This window comes from Sapajus apella, unplaced genomic scaffold (genome assembly GCF_009761245.1).
Source record: "Sapajus apella isolate SASKATOON/1434 unplaced genomic scaffold, GSC_monkey_1.0 scaffold150, whole genome shotgun sequence".
Lineage (NCBI taxonomy): Eukaryota > Metazoa > Chordata > Mammalia > Primates > Cebidae > Sapajus > Sapajus apella.
Window position 1 is genome coordinate 1,771,842 of NW_022437090.1, and position 22,865 is coordinate 1,794,706.

General features: G+C 42.2%; 1 protein-coding gene and 1 long non-coding RNA gene across 6 annotated transcripts in view; one reads left to right on the forward strand and one right to left on the reverse strand.

The window, feature by feature from the left end:
- KIF13B (kinesin family member 13B) overlaps positions 1-22,865 on the reverse strand; it is a 192,562-nt gene that overhangs the window by 10,454 nt on the left and 159,243 nt on the right. For all 5 annotated transcript variants that reach the window (XM_032265370.1, XM_032265372.1, XM_032265373.1 and 2 more), the window contains 2 exons: positions 20,735-20,837; positions 15,322-15,455 (listed from right to left, as the gene is read on the reverse strand). In XM_032265370.1, the coding sequence (XP_032121261.1) occupies positions 15,322-15,455; positions 20,735-20,837 (237 nt within the window). The remainder of the gene's footprint in view (positions 1-15,321; positions 15,456-20,734; positions 20,838-22,865) is intronic.
- Positions 9,227-9,893, forward strand: LOC116541305. The gene is made up of 4 exons (XR_004264782.1): positions 9,227-9,286; positions 9,428-9,521; positions 9,553-9,693; positions 9,835-9,893. It is a non-coding gene; the product is annotated as an uncharacterized LOC116541305 (long non-coding RNA).

The window sequence follows — 22,865 nt, forward strand, 5'->3', positions numbered from 1 at the left end:
TTCTTTCCCTCCACGTATAAAAATTCAGCTCAACAGAGACTGCATCAGGTCCTACAGCATGGGGGTATGGCACCAGGGGCTCTGCTCTCAGCAGATGAGCAACCTGATTGGGGGGGAATACGTGAGCAAGTCACTAAAATCCAGGAATGTGACACTGGAGTGGAAGCTCAAAAGCACAGAGGAGACCGGGCGCAGTGGCTCCCACCTGTAATCTCAGCAGTTTGGGAGGCCAAGGCAGGAGGATCACCTGAGGTCAGGAGCTCAAGACCAGCCTGGCCAACATGGTGAAACCCTGTACCTACTAAAAATACAAAAAAAAAAAAAATTAGCTGTGCATGGTGGCAGGTGCCTGCAATCCCAGCTAGTCAGGAGGCTCAGGCAACAGAATCGTTTGAACCCAGGAGGTGGAGGCTGCAGTGAGCCAAGATTGCACTATTGTACCACTCCTGCCTGGGCGACAATAGTAAAACTCCATTTCAAAAAAAAAAAAAAAAAAGAATTCAGAGGAGGAAGGGGTCATAAATAGAATGGGTGTGAATATCACATGAGGGAGGCTTTTGACACAGGCCTTGGGTATGAGTTCAGCAACCTTTTTAAGGATGCCAAATATATCGACCACGAACACTGAGGTACTGTGTCATCATCCTTCACGCATAATAGCTGCAATTTCCAAGTGTGTCTGTCTCACTTTCCTGCTCTTCTGCATCTCACCTGTGCAGGTGGTCACCTCCCATTTCAGGGCTCAAAACATTTCAGATCTTAAGTTCATTAATCCTTACGACACATCTGGTAACTATTAAAAAAATGACTGCAAAGTTTTTTGCAGCTATAAATATTAAGGAGAAGTCCCGTGAGGCAACTGAATATAATTATCTACATTTCACACTACAGAAACTGAGGCTCAGAGAACATTTACCTAATGGTTAAACGTATTCACGTTGTCACACAAGTGAGTGACAGGGATGGAAAAGGATTTAGTTCTCTAGTGCTGGCTGAACCTGCAATCACGCCGTCCACTGGGCGCTGGAAAAACTGGACAGATGAACAGCTTACAGGCCACAGAACAACTTAGAAATATTTCAGGGAAAAGGTGCCGGTCACTGCTCTAATAATATTGCACTACTTTTTAACTCTGGCTTTCACGTTTCTGCATGAATACATGGGAGATCAGGTCAGCATTTCATAACTTGGAACAAAAGCTAGAAGAATAAAATAACTCCCTGACGTGACATACAACATCTCCAAGGAGACACACCTTGCCTTGCGTGCTCCCCTAGTCCACTCAGAATTCCTTCAATGCACGGCTTTTCCGGACCCTTCCTCACGCCACTCCCCCCGCTAGGGAATCGTGTCCCACCTGGTGAATACGGATCCATTTCTAAGTCTCTGCTCAAGCCTGATCTAATTCTCCTGAAACTGCCAGGAGCAGTGCCCACTCATTTCGCTGTGTCGTCCGCAGACACACGTGACAGTACCTAGAGTGTCATCTCGCACTGTTTCTTCATCTGCTTATGTGGCTCTAAAGAGGCTTCTCTAAACTTCAGGTTCTTGGAAGGGGACAGACCACACCTCATTCATCCCGGTATTTCCGTACGTAAAACAGTAGCTCAGTGTTTGCTCGATGAACAAACAAATGCATAAATTACTTAGCAAGTGACACAAAGAAGACTAAATTGTACAGTTACCCAGGAAAGAACAGACAGTCTGAAATGTGGGCATCAGGGCAAGTAAAGCAGAAAAGAGGTCTCAGTTGAAGGAAAAAAATAATCACTGTAGAACTTCCCCAACATTGCATTTTCTGATGTATTTTTTCTTGTTTGAAAATAAACCTTTCATGACTAAAAATCACCCCTTACCCTGAATTTCAGAAATTCTTAAATGTCATATTTCAGTGGTGCCTATACTAATACAATCCTCTGTCTTGTTTTAAACACTAACGAATGATTTAAATCCAAGTATAGAAAATTACTTTTTAATGGAATATACAAGATACGTGAAGATTTATTTTTTGTTACAACCTTTCATTTTCCTGCTGCTGAAGTGTGAAAAACTGAAGAAACACAAGGCAGCAGAGGTGGGGCCTCTAACCTCCAAAATGCCTGCTAATCTCCGAAACTGTTCTGATAAAAGTAACACACGTGGATACAAATCAGACACTGTGTACAGTGGCTCTCACCACCTGCAATCCCAGCACTTTGGGAGGCTGAGGCAGGAGAATCACTTGAGCCCAGGAAGGAGTTCAAGACCAGCCTGGAAAATGTGGAGAAACTCCATCTCTACAAAAGTTAAATTAGCTGGGCGTGGTGTGCACACCTGTAGTCCTAGCTACTTGGGAGCTGAGAACTGCTTGAGCCCAGGAGGTTGAGGCTGCAGTGAGCCATTATCATGCCACTGCACTCCACCCTGGGCGACTGAGTGACACCCAGTATAAAAAAAAAAAAAAAAAAAAAGACATGTAAAACGCAAACATTAAGCCTCAGGAATAACCTAATTGATAGAAACATCTTTTTAAGGTTGTCCTGACCAGGGGCCTGGAGGAGAGGGAAATGCAGAGTTCTGCGGGGCAGGCAGGGAGAATGCGTCCTGCACTGGCCCGGAGCCTGTGCTCCAGCCTGCGGCACGTGAGGCCTTCAGCGACCTGGACACGCAGCCACCCTGTGCGCCTGGAGGCTCCAGACCCTGACAGGCTGATCTGGACAGAATGTGAGAGCCATAACGGCACCAGCATTTTTGTCCATCAGGCAGCTGCAGTTATTTTAAATGCATGGCTTGACATTCTAACTTTTGTGTAAAAACCTCATCACCTCTGGGCTTGCACATCTGTCTGCAGGGGTGATCCCATCCACAGGAATTCTCTAAGCGGCGTCAGCGGGGAGGCAGGCTGGTGGCCGCTGATCCCCACCAGAGCCATGGTGACCCTGCCTGCCACATGCCCCTCCAAGCAGCACCTTGAAGGACTCATCACGGCAAGGCAACTGCAGGTTTCTGACCCACGTGACAATCCCTGCTGAGGGTTCTACCCACACTCAGTAGTGTCTTCCAGCTCCATTATCTTCAAATCCACTTCCCAAACTGCAGCCAGTGGGAGCTTTCCGAAAAACCAGTGACCCGGTTGCTCTCCGAGCTGCAGCTGCCAGGACTTCCCACGGCCACAGACAGGGAAACACCAGTGCGTCCTGCACAGTGTGTTTCTGCAGCTCGACCTATCCCTCCTGCAAACACTCTACTGATTCATTCATTCCACAAATGCAATCACTTTTATTCTTAATCGCTGTCAGCAGAAATCTCTTAAAGTCACATCTGTGCATGGAACCTTGCTTTCTGAATAGAAAGTTCAGCTTGGCTATTCCCCAGGCTCTGTAACCTGAGACAGGCATACCCTCCCCGCCTCCTTTTCCCCAACAGGGCAGCCACCGGCCACGGGTGGGGACCCAGCACTGAGAATGTGGCTAATGTGATTCAGGACATCACTTTAATTGATAAAGTGCAACTTTCAACACTGAGGCACTTTAAAGTATGTTTAGAACAGCCTCATCATTTAGGTCTGCTTTTTCAACCATAAATTTTATGAATTCTAAATGCAGATCAAGTATTTCCGACAGAACTTTAGCGTCTGAATTGCAATGTGCTAGAAATGTAAAATACACACCTGATTTCAAGGACTTTGTACAGAAAGAAGGATGGGAATATCTCAATCGTTTGTTTAAACTACGGTTGACATGACAGTATTTTCAATACACTGGGTTAACCAAATGTCATTAAAATGAATCTGACCTGTATTCTTTTTGCTTTCTTAAATGTCGCTACTAGAAAACCATTAAGTCACACACATGGCTCGCATTATGTATCTATTGCATGGCGCTGGTCTGACTCAGTCCTGTCGAGGGGCGCATTAAGATTCCTGGTGTGGTACCAGGTATAATAGCTCTCGGCACGTTTGTAAAATGCTTCACTGGAATTTTGTGTCTGGTTTTCAGAGGTATTTCTAAGTTGGCTTACTGAAAGTACATTTTTAAACAGTCAATAGTTTCATCTCATCTAGAAATCACAAGTTTCTAATTAACTGAATCAGTTCCAAAGTCATTTGAGGAAACAACACAAACTCCATTTTCTTTGAAACAAAGAACCTAAGATTTCATGAATTTACTCATTCGCAAATATGTACCAGGTACCTACTACATTCTAAAGACAGTGGCAGGCACTGGGGACACAGTGTGAGCAAAAGCACAGTCCCCGTGCTCATCCAAACTAGGCACTCAGGGTCTGACATTAATATTCCTATCTTATTTTAGTTACACAAAACAATTAAAAGCCCTATTTTTCCTAACAAGTAAATTATTTTATCTCTGGATACAAGAGACTAACACCATCCATGTAGTCTGTGACACATTAGATATGTGTTATAGTCTCACTTATTCTAAGTATCATATAAATAAAACTTTAAATAATAGTATTTCCAGAGTTACCAGAAAAGATACAGCTTCTGATTTTTAGTATTTAGCCAGTTTACTTTTAAAACTTCTACGTAACAGCCTGGGCAATACCAAGGCCCCATCTTTACAAAAAAAAAAAAAAAAAAAAAAAAAGGGGGGGGGGGGTTAATTAGCCAGGCAAGGTGGTACACTCCTGTGATCCCAGCTACTCGAGAGGCTGAGGCAGGAGGATCACTTGAGCCTAGGAGTTCAAGGCTGCAGTGAACTATGATCACGCCACTGCACTCCAGCCTGGGCAACAGAGCAAGACCTTCTCACAAAAATAAATTTAAAAAAAAACACAAACTTCTACATAATAATAGTTAAAACTTTTTCAAGTACTTATATAAGAACATGATACTTATGTCTTTTAAAAGATAGAACACTCACTTCATCCAAATGATGGTTACTAGTTTTTCAAGTGTCCAAGAAGGATTAAAGATGCTTACCTGAAGAATGTTTGCTAATCTCAAAACCTTACAGATAAGCTGTTGTTGGGCGGGGCAGCTCACACATATAATCCCAGCACTTTGGGAGGCTGAAGCAGAAGGACTGCTTGAGCACAGCAGTTCAAGACCAGCCTGGGTGACACAGGGAGACCCCACCTCTACAAAATTAAAATTTTACAATTAGCCAGTCATGGTGGTGTGCACCTGTAGTCTCAGCTACTTGGGAGGCTGAGATGGCAAGATCACTTGAGCTCAGGAGGTCAAAGCGGCAATGAGCCATGATCATACCACTGCACGCCAGCCTGGGTGACACAGCAAGACCATCTCAAATACCACCACCAACAACAAAGAGTCTTCATCCCACCTGTCACCAGCTTGATATGCCCTATGAACTAAGAAATGGCTTTTACATGTTTAATGATTGAAACAAATCAAAAGAACACTTCATAACATAAAAATTATGTAAAATTCAAACGTTAGGTTATCAAGTTTTACTAGAACACAGCCAGACTCATTTTTTTAGTGCTTTCTATGACTTGTTTTGACAGAGACCACATGGCCTGCAAATCCTAAAATATTTACAATCTGGCCCTTTAGAAAATAAAGTATGGCGACCCTTGGTCTAGAGAATTAAATGAAGCCCATTCCTAAAAAACGGCTGGCAGATGCATCTCTTCCATCGACTTCTTTACTGCCTCAGAAATCCTCTTACTTGCTGAAGTGAATTTTAGTTATATCAGCCACTAAACCTGATTGTGAAGACAACCCTGACCTCTCTAAGTCCACTATGTCACCTAGAAGTGCAGGGTATGAGGCTACACAGCAAACTGCTGTGATTTTAGAAAACCAAAAGAATGATAAGAGTCTTAAAACAATGACTAAGGACTAAGAAACAGGACCAATTCTGTTCTTCAGTCCTTACCAACTTAGGAGTGCCTAAAAATTCCTCACTCAAATGACCAGAAATCAGTTGCCTTGAATTTTTAAAAAATTCTTTGTTAACTCCAGAACAGGTGAAATACAGCATACCTTATCTATATCTGCTTCAGATGCGTGGTATTGGCTGGGCACTGTGGCTCATGCCTATAATCTCAGCACTTTGGGAGGCCAAGGCAGGCAGATCTCAAAGTCAGGAGATCGAGACCATCCTGGCTAACAAGGTGAAACCCATCTCTACTAAAAATACAAAAATTAGCTGGGCATTTTGGTACATGCCTGTAGTCCCAGCTACTCGGGAGGCTGAGGCAGGAGAATCGCTTGAACCCGGGAAGCAGAGATCACGCCACTGCCTTCCAGCCTGATGACGGTGAGACTCCAACTCACAAAAAGAAAAAAAGATTAAACTACAGAGAAAATGTTCATATATGTTATTTTTAAAATAACCTGAAGGTTTAAGGAAAACAAGGTCTGGATGTGTTTTCTTCGTTTTGTTAGAATGTGGAAACTTTGAGACACAAAGATATAGGTTTATATAATTCATTTCATCAAGGAGGTATGTCTAGCCCAAAACTACATCCTTGCGTACAAGGCAGGAATTGCTATTTTTGCTTGTTTCTCTCTGTTTCATATGTGGAAGAATCACGGTAATGAAAGATGGATAATGACGCAGGCATCTTTTTAGATGAGCATCAGAGACAGGCAGAGGGCTGCTCTATCTACACAAGCCTTTATCTACCTACCGCACGTGAGGCTATGTTGAAATAGGAGAAAAATATCCCTGCTGTTGATAAGGCAGCCCTGAGCCAAAGGGACAGACACATAAATCAAGACCGGCCATGTGACTGTGCTTTTCATAGTGGAAATTAAATCTGACCATTAACCCTTTAATTCTCCAGATTCATCAAAGATGCCATTTGGAGTTCTTAACTTTGAAGTACAGAAATAGCTTCATCTGAACACAAACTTTGAGATACATGGGGGAAAAAAAAAAAGCCATTTTGCCAAATTAATTCAATCTAACTAATGAGAGAGCAGGAAGTTCCTTCAATTATTTTATGTGCTGTCTGAGAAACACACTTGAATATGAGTACAGATTTCATTAATTGCAGTTCATTATTTTCCAGATTAGTTACTAAACTTGCATCAGAAGGTCAAAGACAGCAATTTTGTCAGCTGCCACCTCTTTCAGCACAGTATTTTTGCATTTCTGGAACTCAGACAGAAATTGATTACAAACGAAAACAAATCTCCATAAAAATGAGGAACCTAAGTCCTTATGAATATGTTCAAACCAAAAGATCTTGTAAATTTTAAGAATATCTTTGTTTTTAAACCTTCTGAATAAACTATTGACTTCTGTCTTACAAAAAAATATCTAGGACCCTCTTCAAATCCGTTTGATAAACAGTATTAAAGTAGCAGGAAAATGGTAACGTCTTCACCTGACAACCTGCTGACTCCAAGGACAGGTTAATAAGCCTGCAGGTTTTCATGAGAGCTTTGCTGAGGTTATGGGTCTGTGTATCTTTGCGTGAGGGAGGGAACTGAACGTTCCTGTCTGAAAATGTCAAGGACATTCTAATTGAAAGTATTTTTTGATAATAATCATTCCGTCATTACACAACTTGTACCTCTTCCCACTTAACAAAATACAACGAATGACTGGTAGAAACAGGACCCATTCTGTTCCTCAGTCCTTACCTGGACTATTTTATAGTCTCATAAACTTCCTGTTTTTATTTTATTATTTATTATTATTTTTTTTTTTTTTGAGACGGAGTTTCGCTCTTGTTACCCAGGCTGGAGTGCAACGGCACGATCTCGGCTCACCGCAACCTCGCCTCCTGGGTTCAGGCAATTCTCCTGCCTCAGTCTCCTGAGTAGCTGGGATTACAGGCACGCGCCACCATGCCCAGCTGACTTTTTTGTATTTTTAGTAGAGACGGGGTTTCACCATGTTGACCAGGATGGTCTCGATCTCTTGACCTCGTGATCCACCCGCCTCGGCCTCCCAAAGTGCTGGGATTACAGGCGTGAGCCACCGCGCCCGGCCTTTATTTTATTTTTATCTGAGACAAACATGTGCCACCACACGCAGGTTTTTCTTCTTTTTCAGTAGAGACAGGGTTCTCATTATGTTGCCCAGGCTGGTCTCAAACTCTGGAACTCAAAGTGATCTGCCTGCCTTGGCCTCCCAAAATGCTGAGATAACAGGTGTGAGCCAGCGCGCCCAGTCTAACTTCCTGTTTTTATGTAACAGAAATCCCCCCCCACCCTTTTTTTCCTTTTAAGAGAGCCAGGCTGAGATGGGAGGCTCCCCTGAGCTCAGGAGGTTGAGGCCACAGTGAGCTGTGATAGCACCATTGCACTCTAGCCTGGGCGACAGAACAAGAGCCTGTCTCAAAAAAGCAAAAAAAAGCACGTTGCTGTCTATAAGCCATTCTCCTACTGTCAGCTGTCACCATTCTCTCGGTTAATTTCATTTCTATGGTCCTAGGAGCCTCCCCTGCTTTAGCAAAACCATCCCTGAGATTCCTTCCCTCCCTGGTGCTGGTATCCCTTGAATGCTTATATAGTCAGCTCTCTCATGTTTGGTGAAGCTATAAATAACTCCTTTAATCCTTCCTCATAAATCATTTTTGATGTTATTCTCTGAAACAATTCCAAATGGTCACTGCATTTCTAGTAGTAATAAATTCAGAACCAAGTACAGTAATCTAAGTGGCATCTAATAATATCAAAGAGAGCCCAGGTTGGGGGCTGGGGTTTTGTTTAGAGGGGACAGTGTGAGTTTCTACATTATTAAAACTGCTTCAGACAAGTTTTAAGTCTCCAAACTAAACTGGAATAAAGAGATATGTGAGAAACTGAGGCAGGAGGATTACTTGAGGCCAGGAATTTGAGACCTGTCTCAATTAAAAAAAAAATTTTTTTAATTTAAATTTTAAGTGAGCCGTGCATTCCAGCCTGAGCAACAGGGCAAGCCCTAGTCTCAAATAATAAAATAAAAACCAGTTTCAGTACCTTTCATGACAGATGGGAAATGGGAGAGAGAAACCGTCTGAGAAAGTGTTATTAAACATAACCCGCTTGGCTTCCACATCAATCCCCAAACAATTTGTGGTGTTTCATTTTTGTGCTGTTTCATGTTATAACCCTTAAGGGATTTTAGCTACCTGTCCTAAGTCTTTATGCAATATTAGCAGCAATATTTCCCCTTCCTATATTGTAGTATTGATCCAGATTCTTTCTAGACATATGATTGAACATGTATTTTTCTAGATTTCACCTTGATGTTACCTAAACATTTAAATATCTGCTACTGCTTATTTTGCAATCATTTAATGGTCATAGACCATTGAAGCTGGTGCACTAACAGGCACTAGCAAATAAAAATAAAACACAAGGCTCAAAACAGAGAGGAAGGTACCGGGGACTTGTGCATTTCTTTAAGCTGCTGCATCAAGAGGAAGGTTGCAGGTACTTGCAAATTTCTTTAAGATGCTGCATAGAGAGGAAGGTTCTGGGTTCTTGTCTATTTCTTTAAGGTGTTGCAGAGAAAGGAAGGTTCCAGGTACTTGTGTATTTCTTTAAGCTGCTGCATAGAGAGGAAGGTTCTGGGTACTTGAGTATTTCTTTAAGGTACTGCACAGAGAAGAAGGTTCCGGGTTCTTGTGTGTTTCTTTAAGAAGGTTCCGGGTACTTGCATGTTTCTTTGAGGTGCTGCATAGAGAGCAAGGTTCCGGGTATTTGCATGTTTCTTTAAGGTGCTGCATAGAGACGAAGGTTCTGGGTACTTACATGTTTCTTGGAGGTGCTGCATAGAGAGCAAGGTTCCAGGTACTTGCATGTTTCTTTGAGGTGCTGCATTGAGACGAAGGTTCCGGGTACTTGCATGTTTCTTTGAGGTGCTGCATTGAGACGAAGGTTCTGGGTACTTGCATGTTTCTTTAAGGTGCTGCGTAGAGACGAAGGTTCCGGGTACTTGCATGTTTCTTGGAGGTGCTGCTAAGTCCAGCACTGTATACTGCACACAGAACCACAGCCACGCCAGTCTGCATGCAGGGCAGTCCAGCCACCGCCAACATCCATTCTGCCTCATGCTTACTTGACTGGTGACACAGAGGAAGGTCATGGCTGCAGTGCCACTGTATTTCCATAATGTATCTAACAGTCTCCCACAAGCTCTTTGGTGGAAAGAGGGAGCAGCCTGAGTGGAGAAGGTAGTTACTGGCTACATGGGACTGAAATGTGTTTGTTGGTCAGTCACTCTGTGCCTTGAGAAGGATGTCTGCTTGCAGGCACAGAGCTCTGCCTCAGACCCTATCATGTTCAATATTTCAGTACTCTCAAATGCAGACAGACTATACCTTTACAAGTGTGCGGACGGCCAGACTGTATGCACTTTTTAAAAAAAATAATTACTCAAAATGATCTTGATATCCTGGGAATGTTAAAACAACATCAAAGGTAAAAAATTCTAGGAATGAATCTGAAGTGCCTCATTATTTTCACACATCAAGGAGACCACATAATAATAAAAGAGAAGTAGTACAGTGACAAGAGTACCAGTAGGCAAAAAGCCTGGCGATGTTGCCTGACCAACAGCACAATGAACTAACACCTCCTTCCACAAACAAGCCCAGCCAAGCGCAGTCCCAGGCTGCCCTGGTAGAGTCCACCATTTAGAGGAAGGAAATACTTCCACCATTTGCAAGTCCGGGGAACTCTCGCTTCTGGATTCCTCACTTTAGGCAGGACCCTGGCGAAACAACTGAAGAATGACAAAGCATTTCCCAGATGAGATATGGGAGACTCATCTAGAGCTGTTAAGACCAGGGAGGCCTGAGAGAACAAAGATCCTAAGAGCAATCATCATGCCGCCACACTCCAACCTGGGCAACAGAGCAAGACCTTGTCACAAAAATAAATTAAAATCAAACTTCTACATCATAGTTAACATTTATTCAAATATGTGTATAAGAAAATTAGACATAGCTGTTTTAAAGGATATAATACTCACTTCACCCAAAATAATGGTTATTCATTTTTCAGGTGTCCATGAAGGATTAAAGATGGTTACCTAAAGAATGTTTGCTAATCTAAAAACCTTAAACATAGGGTCTTGCTGGTGGGGCAGCTCACACAGACGGTGCTCCCCACTCCTTTTACTTCCTGGTAAGAACAAACTCTGAGGCAAAGATTAGTTGGAAAAATGATGACCTCGTTCCTGGAGGACCCCCAGGAGGGGGAGTAGAGAGTGTTTTAGAAGTCCAAACTTCAGACTGTAGGTATCAAATCTGATTTCAAGTGCATGGAATTCCATGATAATAAAGATTACTGTATTTCCAAAATGAGGAGCACTAAAGGAGCCGTCTTCTTCCGGCTATTTTTCTTCTTCCTATTATTTTCAATTCCACAGGCACTAAAATGCCCATTTCCAAGGATGAAACACACTTCAGAGTACAAGTGAAAGCATATTTAATGCATATTTAAAGTATATTTAAAGCATACTTAACGTGTGTTTCACTTGTTGCACCCTGAAGTGTGACCCAAGTTAGGAAAACTATTTTATTGATATTACCATCTACAATCCCTATTTCTCACAGAGCTTTAGTAGAGATGGTCAGTGAAAATGAGATAACCAAGAGCATCTCTGACTGACTATATCCAAAACGGAAAGCTCAGATTTTTCTCTCTTTAGCACTTCCACCAACCTAGGAAAGAAGGTTCTTAAATATGTCTTCATTCCTCCAATCCCCACTTAGCCATGCTTCTTTCACCTCTAAGCTGTAAACTCAGTCCTATCTACCACTGAGTAACACCTGGGCCCTACAATCTAATATTATAGTCTGGGTACAGTGGCTCACGCCTGTAATCCCAGCTACTTGGGATACCAGGCAGGAGGATGACTTGAGCCCGGGAGTTCGAGACCAATGTGGGCAACACAGCGAGACAGTCTCTAAAAATAAAAAATTTTTTAAAGTGAGCTGGGCGTGGTGGGGCACACTTGTAGTCCTAGTGCCTTAGGAGACTGAGGCCGGAAGATTCCTTGAGCCCAGGAGTTCAATGCTGCAGTGAGCTATAATCCCACCACTGCACTCCAGACTGGACGACAGAGCAAGACTCTGTCTCTAAAATAATAATAATGTTATAATCTGTTCATATGTCAGTCAAACAGTATACATTCTGCATCTTCTATGTACCAGGGGATCATTGATAAACATATAAACCCAAAGATAAACTGCAGATAAAAGCGTTAGAAATGGGCCAGGTGTGGCGGCTCATGCGTGTACTTCCAGCACTTTGGGAGGCTGGGGCGGGTGGATCACTTGAGGTCAGGTGTTCCAGACCAGCCTGGCCAACATGGTGAAACCTCATCTCCACTAAAAACACAAAAATTAGCCAGGCATGGTGGTGAGCATCTGCAATCCCAGCTACTCAGGAGGTGAAGGCACGAGAAACCCTTGAACCTGCAAGGTGGAGAGTACAGCGAGTCAAGATCATGCCACTGCACTCCAGCCTGGGCAACAGAGTGAGACTGCCTAAAAAAAAAAAAAAAAAAAAAGAAAAAGAAAAAGAAAAAGAAAAAAAGAAAAGAAGAAAAGAAAAGAGATAACGTAGTGCCTGCATGTATGCATGGTGGAAGCTGTTTTGGTTTGGCTGTTCAAGAAAGCCGACTCTAGACTCAGACGTCCTTCCTCGGAGTGGCCTTTCCTGATTGTTCTACGGGAGGCCTTTGGGAAGAGCAATCTGAGTGTGAGGCAGAGCCAGCGCCAGGGCTCTCTAGACTGAAGGCGCTTGGCATGCTCATAGGCTAAAAAGGCGGATCATCGGGCTTAGTACTGGTGAGCGAATAAAGAAGAATGAAGATTCCAGGCCAGGGTACAGACCCTGCAGGGCGCTATGAGCCACAGTAAGAAATTCCCACTTCGCTCCTTTCAGTGGGAGCGCTGGCAGGTGTCACACCACTGAGGACTGCAGGGCTGCCAAAGATCTTTCTGGCTACTCTGTTTAAACAGTTAAAGTTGCAGAACTGATTGAGATTTATGCATGGAAGAAAATAGGTTCACGGACAAAAAGGAGGGCCCCAGTTGGAGCTCTGGGCACTATATGTAAAGGCTTGATGGAATCTATAGTCCCAGGAGAGGATCGGGGACCGAGGGAAGGGAAGCCAGGCAAAGGAAGGTGCACGGAAGCCTGGAGGTGGAAGTGTTTCCAGCATTATGTTGACGCAAAGTCTGCATGATAAGGACAGACGGCGTGGGCAAGGGGGAGCTCCCTGGCGACCCTGAGAAAAGGGAAATGCGTTCCAAGGAGCTGAGATCTCACAAACCAACTGGAATGTTCTGGCTCTACTAGAACATTCTACTAGTTCTACTAGAACTACCAGGTCTCTTCATTAAGGCCAGTTTTAGATTTACATATTTTATATATTTTTATTTTTATTTGAGACAGAGTCTCTCTCTGTCGCCCAGGCTGGAGTGCAGTGGCGCGATCTTGGCTCACTGCAACCTCTGCCTCCTGGATTCAGGTGATACTCGTGCCTCATCCTCCTGTGTAGCTGTGACTACAAGAGCACACCTGGCTAATATTCTGAATTTTTAGTGAAGACAGGGTTTCGCCATGTTGGCCAGGCTGGTCTCAAACTCCTGACCTCAGGTGAGCCACCTGCCTTGGCCTCCCAAAGTCCTAGGGTTACAGGTGTGAGCACCACACTCAGCCATATATTTTATATTTTTATGAAATACAAAATACTTGTATGAGGTCAGTTTTCCCAAACCTTTGCTTGTATGTGCTCAAACAATAAATGAACAGACTGGAGGAAATGAACAAAAATTGTTTTAAGAAATCTACGTATTTCAAGGTAACCTCTAACCTGGGGATTATAAATTATAGTTATTCTCCAATCACTACATTTATTCTAACACACTGTTGCTCCTCTCACATCCACAGAGGGCTAATCACTCATTGCCAAAACAGTAAGAGCATAAATAAGTTCTACAGGTAGCAGGTGACGCGACTTGCGACATGGAAAACTGAAAAGAGCTTTAAAGGAGAATGGTAATGACGGCAGGCTGGCTCCATGACTTCCAACACGATTCCAATTTCCTTCAACCGACATGACTTTGCCTTCACTACACAGCAACTGAAAACACTGGTTACCAGACTTTACCGAATAAGAATCATCACAGGCACTTATAAATCCAGATTACAAGGCCTCTCCAAGTTAGCTATCGGTTCCTAGGGCAGGCTGAGAAACTTTTTTAAAACAGCTCCCTTGGTAAATCTGACAGACAGTTCATGAATCACACTTTGTGAAACAACGACACAGAAGTTTAGAACTGAATAATGTACACAGTAACGACCACTGGTTCAGTTCTAGCGGATCTCCGGGGAAAGAAAAACCTGGGAAAAATCACCAATGTTCACTTCAGGCCCTGCAAGACGCAGCTCCTGCAGTCACAGACTCATTTCAGCAACTCATAAGCCCCCCACATGTCCCGTTCAATACAGTTTAAATAGAGGCAAAATCTTGGTTTTACTATTTCCATCTACTGCATATATGTGTATGCTTATTTACATGCTTAAAGCTAGATTTTTAAAAATTATGTATCTGTACAGCAGCCCGATAAAACGAATTCCTTCTCCCTGAATATGCATTCATAAACTTAGAAAATTCTTTCAAATAGCTAAGTCTCAGACGACTCACCTGCATTTCTGCAACTCGAATGTTTAGAAGAACATGGAGAAGCTGATGTCAAAAGACCTATTTTGACAACAGAACTTGCCCTGTATGTGTTTTCGAATGAGTATAAATAAATCCTCATTTATCATTTTCTGCTGAGTTAACACCTATATAAGGCTGGAAATTGCATTTCCAGTGGGTTTCCCATTTACGGTTGCCTAAGAGCAGCTTCCTGATTGTTGGGAAAACCCTTTCACGTTTGCTCTAACGCTTACCCTAGGGCTGGGTAAAGAGTTTTAAGAAAAAAGGCGGTAAGAGAGGTGATCACTGTTCAGTGAAAGAACAGGTTGTCCACAGTAAAGAAAAAAGAGGTTGAGAGGGAAGGGCAGTCATGATATAAAATTGTTTGAAAAAAGAAATGAAATCAAGAATTAAAAATAGAATTACATTTTCTACTTGGCAATACACAAACAATGCTAAGTGCACTTCATAAATTTTACTACTGTTGCTCTAAGTGATATTACCATAAATCACATTAGCAGTGTCCTTGGCACCTTTTAAAAGCAGAAAGGAGGGAGCGTGTCCGTAAGTTTAAACAGCTCTGTTATCTCTGAAGAGAGCGGAGGAGAAATGACCGACAGCTGTTCCTGAGTTTAAAAACAGGGTTTCGCTCCCCTGCCCCACCGCTGCGCCTCCACCTCTAGCTTGGGCGCAACACAGAGTGCCCATCTATTAGAAAAGCGTTCACGGCTGCCTTCTCGGTGCTCTTTACCTGGTGTGTGAGGGGAGACGCCCGCTTGCCCCTCTTCTCATCGCGGACGGGAAAGAGAGACTTGAGGAGCTTTGGCATCTGTGGCACGAAGGACTTGACGGGATTCAAATAGGACGCAGCGAGGTTACCGAGTCCTGCCCGTGTTACAGGGGAAAATGAAAACAGATACAATTACACACACATTTTCTTTCCTGTACATTTGCCATACGTCACTTGTCAGCAAATCTAACAATAAAACCCAAAGGTATCCTTAAAAAATATTAGAGAAACAAATTATTGTAGTTTCCGTAATTTCCCTCAAACACAGTAATGTCCCTTTTCCAATTAAAGAGCTATAATTGGGGTGCTGCCAAAATGCTCCAGTATGCACTGGTCTTATCAGCATCAGAACAGTAATTCACCTCTATCCCATCGCTAACGGGCATAAGCTTTCACTTCTGCCCTAGAATAAAATGGGACTGATTTTAAAGTCATACTGCCAATGACACACATGTAGAGCTCTCTGTCTAGACTTTAAGCTCTTTGAAGTCAGGGACTATGTCTTATTGAATCTAATTTTTCATAACTATTTTCTGAAGGAAGATGATGAAACTGACCTTTTGGGAAGTTGTTTATTACAAGTTAGGGAGAGACACCTTGAACAACTTACCTTTTTACCTGCTGTTAATTTCTAAAAGCTTGAATCAGAGGTACAGACAGGTATATCTATGATACACTAAGATTTCTTCTCCCTATTAATTTATAGTAAAATCTAATCCAAGTCATAGGTGATAAAAAGCTGTTCACATAACATTTAGAAATGAACAAGCAAGTCACCTTAAGGAATACATTTGCCTCAACAGATAGACACAACTGCCCCCAAATCTCTACTCCATACTAACCCCTGAAAGGATTCCAAACTTACTGGAAATTCAGTTGGTAAATGGATGGATACCAATGTAAGCTTTCTACATTTTACAGAAAGCAGTAGAATACTAAGTGTAAGTATACTGCGAAAAGTTAAGGATATACATTGTAACCATGAGGGCCCATGAGAACCACCACTGAAAAATAAAAAAGCAAAGAGATGGCTATACCATGCCAAGAGATACGTCGTAACTCAGTTTAGAAAAATCAAATCATTTACAGGAAGGCAAAAACAAGGATGAGAAAAATAAAAGAGGGGAGACAGACATAAAATAAGTTTAAGATGAATAAAGATCCCAAAGGAAGAAACCACACAAGTAATCTAGAGAAGTAGTCATCAGAGCACTAGCTGACCACGGGGAGTGGGAATTAACTGGAGTCCTGTCAATGTCCTACATTTTGACTGGGGTATGAATCACCTGGGTGTATATAAATACATTTGATAAAACTTATTAAATACAACCCACGGTCAACAAAATAGGGGGAATAAATCTTAGTGTATCATAGGTATACCTGTCTATACCTCTGATCCCAGCCTTTGGAAATTAACAGCAGGTAAGAATGTATTATTAAGTATGAACCACAGTCAATAAAGGAGTCAATAAAAATAGACCATGAGATGTCTAGATACCGGATTTAACAATTATTTTAAGGCAGCTTTCTTAAACAAGTCAAAGGATGCAAAGGAGAATACAGTCTTGACAAATGAACAGACCGGGAATATCAATGGAGAAATTAAGACCATAAAAGCAGTAGCAAATGGAAATTCTGGAACTGAAAACAACAACAAAGAAGACTGAAATGAAAAATTCCCCGGATGTGCTTAACAGAGCACTGGAAATCACAGAAAAAAATTATCCAACCAGAAAACATAAGATTAAAAGGTTAATTAAGAAAAAAAAAAAAAAAAAAAAGGGCCAGGTGTGGTGGCTCATGCCTGTAATCCCAGCACTTTGGGAAGCCAAGGTGAGTGGATCATAAGGTCAGGAGTTCCAGACCAGCCTCACCAAAATGGCAAAACCTGGTCTCTACTAAAAATACAAAAAATTAGCTGGGCGTAGTGGTAGGCACCTGTAATCCCAGCTACTCAGGAGGCTGAGGCAGGAGAATTGCTTAAACCTTCACGGCAGAGGTTGCAGTGAGCTGAGATCATGCCACTGCACTCCAGCCTGCGAGACAGAGTGAGACCCTGCCTCAAAAAAAAAAAAAGAATAGAGCCTCTGTGACCTGTAGGACAGTATGCAATCTAACCTGTGAGTAATCAGATTCTCAGATGAAGCAGAGGAAAAGGAAAGGCAGAAAAGTTTTAATAAATAATGGCTAAATATTTCTCACATTTGTTGAAAAACATCAACTTACAGATCCAAGAACTTGACAAGCAAGTTAAATACTAAGAAAACCACACCTAAGCAAATCATAGCAAAATTGCCACAAAGATTAACTTCTGAAAGCAGGCAAACTAAACTAAGCTATCACACTGAGTGGGAAGTGTCAAATGATGGCTGAATTGTCAGCATAAAAGGAGGGGCTGGAGATGAGGAATTATCTTTGAAGTGCTAAAGGAAAAAGGACTGCAACCGAGAGTTCTCTAACCAGTGAAAATATTCTTAAAACAACAAAGAAACAAAACAGTGAAATGAAAACAATTTCAAAAAAGGAGAGCACTTTGAAGGACTGTACTCTAAGAAATACTAAAGAATGTTCTTTGGGCTAAAAAGAAATAAAATCAGATGAAAATATTTCTGGCAGTGAGCCATGATTGCGTCACTGTACTCATGCCTAGGCAACAGAGTAAGACCCTGAAATAATCTGGAAAAAAAAAATAACCATCTTTTCTGTATTCTCTTAATGTGCTTAACAGACAAGTGGCTTTTTTTTTTTTTTTTTAAGACAAGAGTCTCACTCTGTCACCCAGGCTGGAGTGCAATGGGGTGTGATCTTGGCTCACTGTAACCTCCGCCTCCCAGGTTCAAGCAATTCTCCTACCTCAGCCTCCCGAGTCACTGGGACTACAGGCACCTGCCACCCCGTCCAGCTAATTTTTCTGTTTTTAGTAGAGACAGGGCTTCATCATGTTGGCCAGGCTGGTCTCGAACTCCTGACCTCAAGTGATCCAACCTGCCTTGGCCTCCCAAAGTGCTGGGATTTTATAGGCGCAAGCCACTGTGCCTGGCCTGAGCTTTTTTTTTTTTTGAGACAGGGTCTTACTCTGTTGCCTAGGCATGAGTACAGTGACGCAATCGTGGCTCACTGCAGCCTTAACCTCCCAGGCTCAGGTGATTCTACCACTTCAGCCTCCTGAGTAGTGAGACCAGTGTGCGTCACCATGCTTAGCTGATTTTTCTATTTTTCGTGGAGACAGGGTTTTACCATGTTGCCCAGGCTAGTCTCAACACCCAGCCTTAAGCAATCCACCCACCTCAGCCTCGCGAAGTGTTAGGACTGTAGGTGTGAGCTATTGCACCTGGCCTAAAGTGGCTATTTTAAAGCAAAAGGAACAACATTATAAAGTGAGGTTTCTAACATCTATAAACGTAGAAGAGGAAACAACCGTACAAAATCGGGGGCCTAGAGGAACAGGTCAATGATTTATAGTGTTGCATGGTTCCTGTACTTGTGAGGCGGGGAGTGATATCATATTAACTCTAAGAAGATTTGGCAAGTTAAGAATGAAAAGTATGGTTTCTGAGCAAAGACTTTAGCAAACAAGTACAGGTGTCCCAAAAAGCAAAAAGAGGAAATAAAATGCAACACTAAATATTTATTTGATGAATCCAAAAGAAGGTAAATAAGGAGTTACAGTGAAACAAAAAACAGAACAGCCAAGTAGAAAACCAATAATAACATGGCGGACCTCAATAGCAGGCACTGGAAGGGGTGAAACACGCCAATTAAAGGGCAGGAACTGTGAGATGAGATTCAGGGGAAAGAACTGGACCCAACCATATGCTGTCTACAGGGCAATCACTTTTAACTTAAAGACAAATACATGCTAAAATGTAAAAGGCTGAGAAAAAGACACACTGTGCAAACAGTAAATAAATTTGATGCAGTTATATATGTATAAATGATAGGTAAGGAAAATTTCAAGGTAAGAGTATCTCCAGAGATGAAAGGGACATTTCATGATAGAAAGGTCACTTTATCAGGAAGATTTAACAATCTTAAATGTGTATGTACCTAATTAGCAGAGTTTCTAAGTGAATGAAGCAAAAACTGGTATAAAGGGAAATACAATTTTCACAATCATATTTGGATATCTAACGCCCTCTCAAGAACTGATAGAATAGGCCTCCACCAAATCATTAAAGATCCAGAGGATCTGAACAGGAAAATGAACCACTGACCTAATTAGATACACACAGAACCCCATGTCCCCAAATACAGTAGTGCACACAGAATATTAACCAAGGAAGAACACAATCTGGAATATAGATTACCCCCAATATAGAAGAAGAATTCATGCTATTTGATAACTCACAGATCAAAGAAGCAATCACAGGGAAATTTTAAAATACTCTGAAGAGAATGAAAATAAAAGCACAATATACCAAAAACATGAGAAATGCAGAAAGATTTTAAAAATCAACTGCAACAGAAAATAAAACTAAGAAAGTCAAAAACTGGTTCTGAGATTAATATATCTGATAAATCTGTTCTATAAGTATTCAAAACAGAAAATAAAAATTATCAGTATCAGAATAAAAAGAAGGAGCATCACAAGAGATCCTACAAATAAAAAATCAGGTAAAGTGATGTTTATGAAAATAAACTTAATAATCTAGATGAACTAAGAGGTCCCTTGAAAAATATAACCTATGAGAGCTGAGGACACACAATGATCTAAATAAATATTCCTGTACTAGAGAAACTTGCTGGGCGAGGTGACTCACACCTGTAATCCCAGCACTTTGGGAGGCTGAGGCGGGCGGATCACCTGAGGTCAGGAGTTCAAGACCAGCTTGGCCAACATGGTGAAACCCTGTCTCTACTAAAAACACAGAAATTAGCTGGGCATGGTGGCAGGGACCTGTAGTCCCAGCGACTCGGGAGGCTGTGGCAGAACAATCACTTGAACCCAAGAGGCAGGGGTTGCAGTGAGCCGAGATCATGTCACTGCACTCCAGCCTGGGCAACAGAGTGAGACGCTGTCTCAAAAAAAAAAAAAAAAAAAAAAAAGAAAGAAAGAAAGAAATTCAAGTCATAATTTAAAATCTCCCCATCAAGACAATTCCAGGCCAGAGCATGTAACTAAAGTCCTTAACAAAGAGATGCCAAGAGAGTCCAGCAATGTGCAGGCTGACACATCATGAGCAGGCGGTATTTATCAGAGCAATGCAAGATGGAGCCAACGTTCCAGAGCCAATGGAACTCCACCTGCTAAGATGAGAAATGAAACAGTTCGGACGGTCATTATCTAGAACAGCAGCTGCCTGGCAGGAAATACGAAGTTTCTGAAAGATGCTCAGATTTCTGACAGTAATTGACAAGTGAAAAGATAACTTACCTGGATCCCGAGAATGGTTATTTTGGGGAGCAACAGAGAGGACGGGAGCTGTTCCCCTGGAAACTGCGGTTTGGGATACATCCTGCTGACTTTCCCACCGGCCCTAGTAAAGACAAAATTGGCAATTTTGTTTCAATTAACAACAAAAAAAAGTACAGATACTCAAGACAAAAAACCATTATGTATCACTAAAGTTCCTTTGTAGAATATAAGCTTGATTACATAAGCACTTTTGTTTTCTCTATTTTAAGACACAGGGTTTCTCTCTGTCACCAGGCTGGAGTGCAGGGGTGCCATCACAGCTCATGTAACCTCCAACTCTTAAGAGTCAAGCAATCATCCCGCCTCAGCCTCCAGAGTAGTGGGGACTAGAGGTACATGCCACCACACATGGCTATCTTTTTATTACTTTTGTAGAGACGGAGTGTCACTATGTTGCCCAGACTGGTCTCGAACTCTCAGCCTCCAGCAATCCTCATTCCTTAGCCTCTCAAAGTGCTGGGATTACAGGTGTGAGGCACCCTGCCTGACCAGCACTTTTCTTCTGCTTGTCATCCTGCTTGTTGTATTAATTTCCCCAACAACAATACCCCCTCATTGGGACAGCCCCTCTATACAGCAGTTTACAATCTCCCATTCAGCTACATCCTACTATGTGTTCTACCCTGGGCATCCTGTTGTCTCCCACAGAAGACGGATGTATTCCTTCTGCAATTCTCCCTTCGGTTCTGCTTTGAGGCCACGTCTGCTCTTTTGCCTCGAGATACCCTTTTTCACTCAGTTCTCCATGGAAACCCACAAACAACTCTTTAGTCAGAGGGTGTCTCTCCTCGCCACTCCTAGACTATGCTTCCACTGACTCACATGTAGGGCATAACAGTAAATATTACCAAATCTCTCATTTTAAATAAGTGTTACAGATAAATTACAGTCAAACCCAAGTCAAATAATTATAAATTGTCAATGATGGAAGTCTCTGAATTACCAAATTTTATTGTGCTCTCGACTTATTTGTAAATTCCTGTTAAAGAGATTTCAACCGAGATTTCATCGGTTGAGGGATTAAAAGACCATTCCAAATTTCATGGTGAGCCATAAAAACAGTGATAACATCAAAGCACTTTTAACTTCAGCCCTATCTAGGGAAGAAATAAACCCCAAATGTTGCTTTTATTAAAACTGGTAAGAGATGAGACGCAAATCTTTTAAATGCTTTAAGTTCCCTTTGATCTGCTGATAATCACTAACTTCTTTACCACTGGAGTTTAATAATCATGTGTACTACAAGTTTGAGCTGGCGGTGCACAGATGAGTGACCCTAACGATTTACTCAAGTTTTCTTTACTAACTGCCTGAACAGCAGGATGGGGAAGGCGAGTTCTCCGCTGCTCTTAAAGATGGATTGAGGAGGAAGGGCCTCTTAGGTTTCAGAAATGCATTGGAAACCTATCTGCTTTTAGCAGCAACCTAAGTACTGATCATAAAAATCAATAAGCCCTAAGTGATCTGGATCCTGTGTACCTCAGAGAAAGCCACTTTCCCTAGGAACTCTCTCAGCACTTGGTATTGTTTTTAAAAATGGTGTGATGGTCAGGGCTGATTAGGAAGCAAGGAGAACAAGAGAGACATGAACACGTGATCAGTGAGACCATGGGCTCTGAAATACTTCACCGGAGGAGTGCTGGCATCTCCATGAATCACACGCTGATTTACACATTTGAATGGTTTGTTAATTTTTGCATTCACATTTCATTATCTGTCTGGGAAGCTGGGGCCTTGTGTACCCTTGGGATATCCCCATCAAGTGAATGATCACTAAGGTCAGCCATCTGTGGAGTTTCTCAGAGAAGAAAAGCCCCCTGCTTTGTGTACAGTGGCGAGCTCACACACGGCTGTTCTGAAGACAACTTACTTAACTTGGAAGCATTTATTTTCCTATTTTAGATTCTTCTTGTTTGGTAGGTCTATGGCCGCGGTCTGTCCCTAAGGAAAACTAAGCTGCTGATCTGGAGTCAGCACCTGGGCTGTCTGATGTAGAATTGGGCCAAGAGCAAACCACGGAGCTGCCACCTCTTCCCCAAGGCACACCAAGGCCCTGGTGGCTTCACAGGCAGTTCTTCCCAGCAGGCAC